Source organism: Aureococcus anophagefferens (assembly GCF_000186865.1).
Source record: "Aureococcus anophagefferens unplaced genomic scaffold AURANscaffold_10, whole genome shotgun sequence".
Classification (NCBI taxonomy): domain Eukaryota; class Pelagophyceae; order Pelagomonadales; family Pelagomonadaceae; genus Aureococcus; species Aureococcus anophagefferens.
In genome coordinates, this window is record NW_008705570.1 from 1,992 (window position 1) to 2,439 (window position 448).

General features: G+C 72.1%; 1 protein-coding gene across 1 annotated transcript in view; it reads right to left on the reverse strand.

Moving 5' to 3' along the window:
- AURANDRAFT_64330 (hypothetical protein) overlaps positions 1 to 448 on the reverse strand; it is a gene marked incomplete at both ends in the record, with an annotated part of 2,931 nt that overhangs the window by 1,984 nt on the left and 499 nt on the right. Inside the window, one exon of the mRNA XM_009039237.1 lies at positions 23 to 443. Within this exon, the coding sequence (XP_009037485.1) occupies positions 23 to 443 (421 nt within the window). The remainder of the gene's footprint in view (positions 1 to 22; positions 444 to 448) is intronic.

The window sequence follows — 448 nt, forward strand, 5'->3', positions numbered from 1 at the left end:
ACATGCGCAGGTCCTCGGCGACAAAGAACTCCTGGAGCGACTGATGCTTGAACTGGAACTGGCCGCCGTGCGCGTGCGGCACGCCCCCGGGGCCCGGCGCGGGGTCGGGGCTCACGATGACCTTGACGAGGGGCGGCGCGCCGTCGCGCATCATAAAGTCCCACGCGTCGACGAGCGTCGCGTCGCCGCTCAACGCGGTCGAGAGCACCTGCTCGTCGAAGATGCGGTCCAGGCCGCCGCCCTGGCTCCGCCGGAAGTTGGCCACGGCGACGTTTTGGAGGGCCTCGCGGCCGACCAGGCGGCCGTCGCCGTCGACGTAGTCCCGCAGCGCGACGTCGACCGCGCGCCGGTAGAGGTCGCCGACGGACGTCGGCATCTCGCGCGTCGCCGCGCCCTCGAGCACGAGGATGAGGAGCGACAGGCGCACGGGCGTCTCGCAGATGCTCGC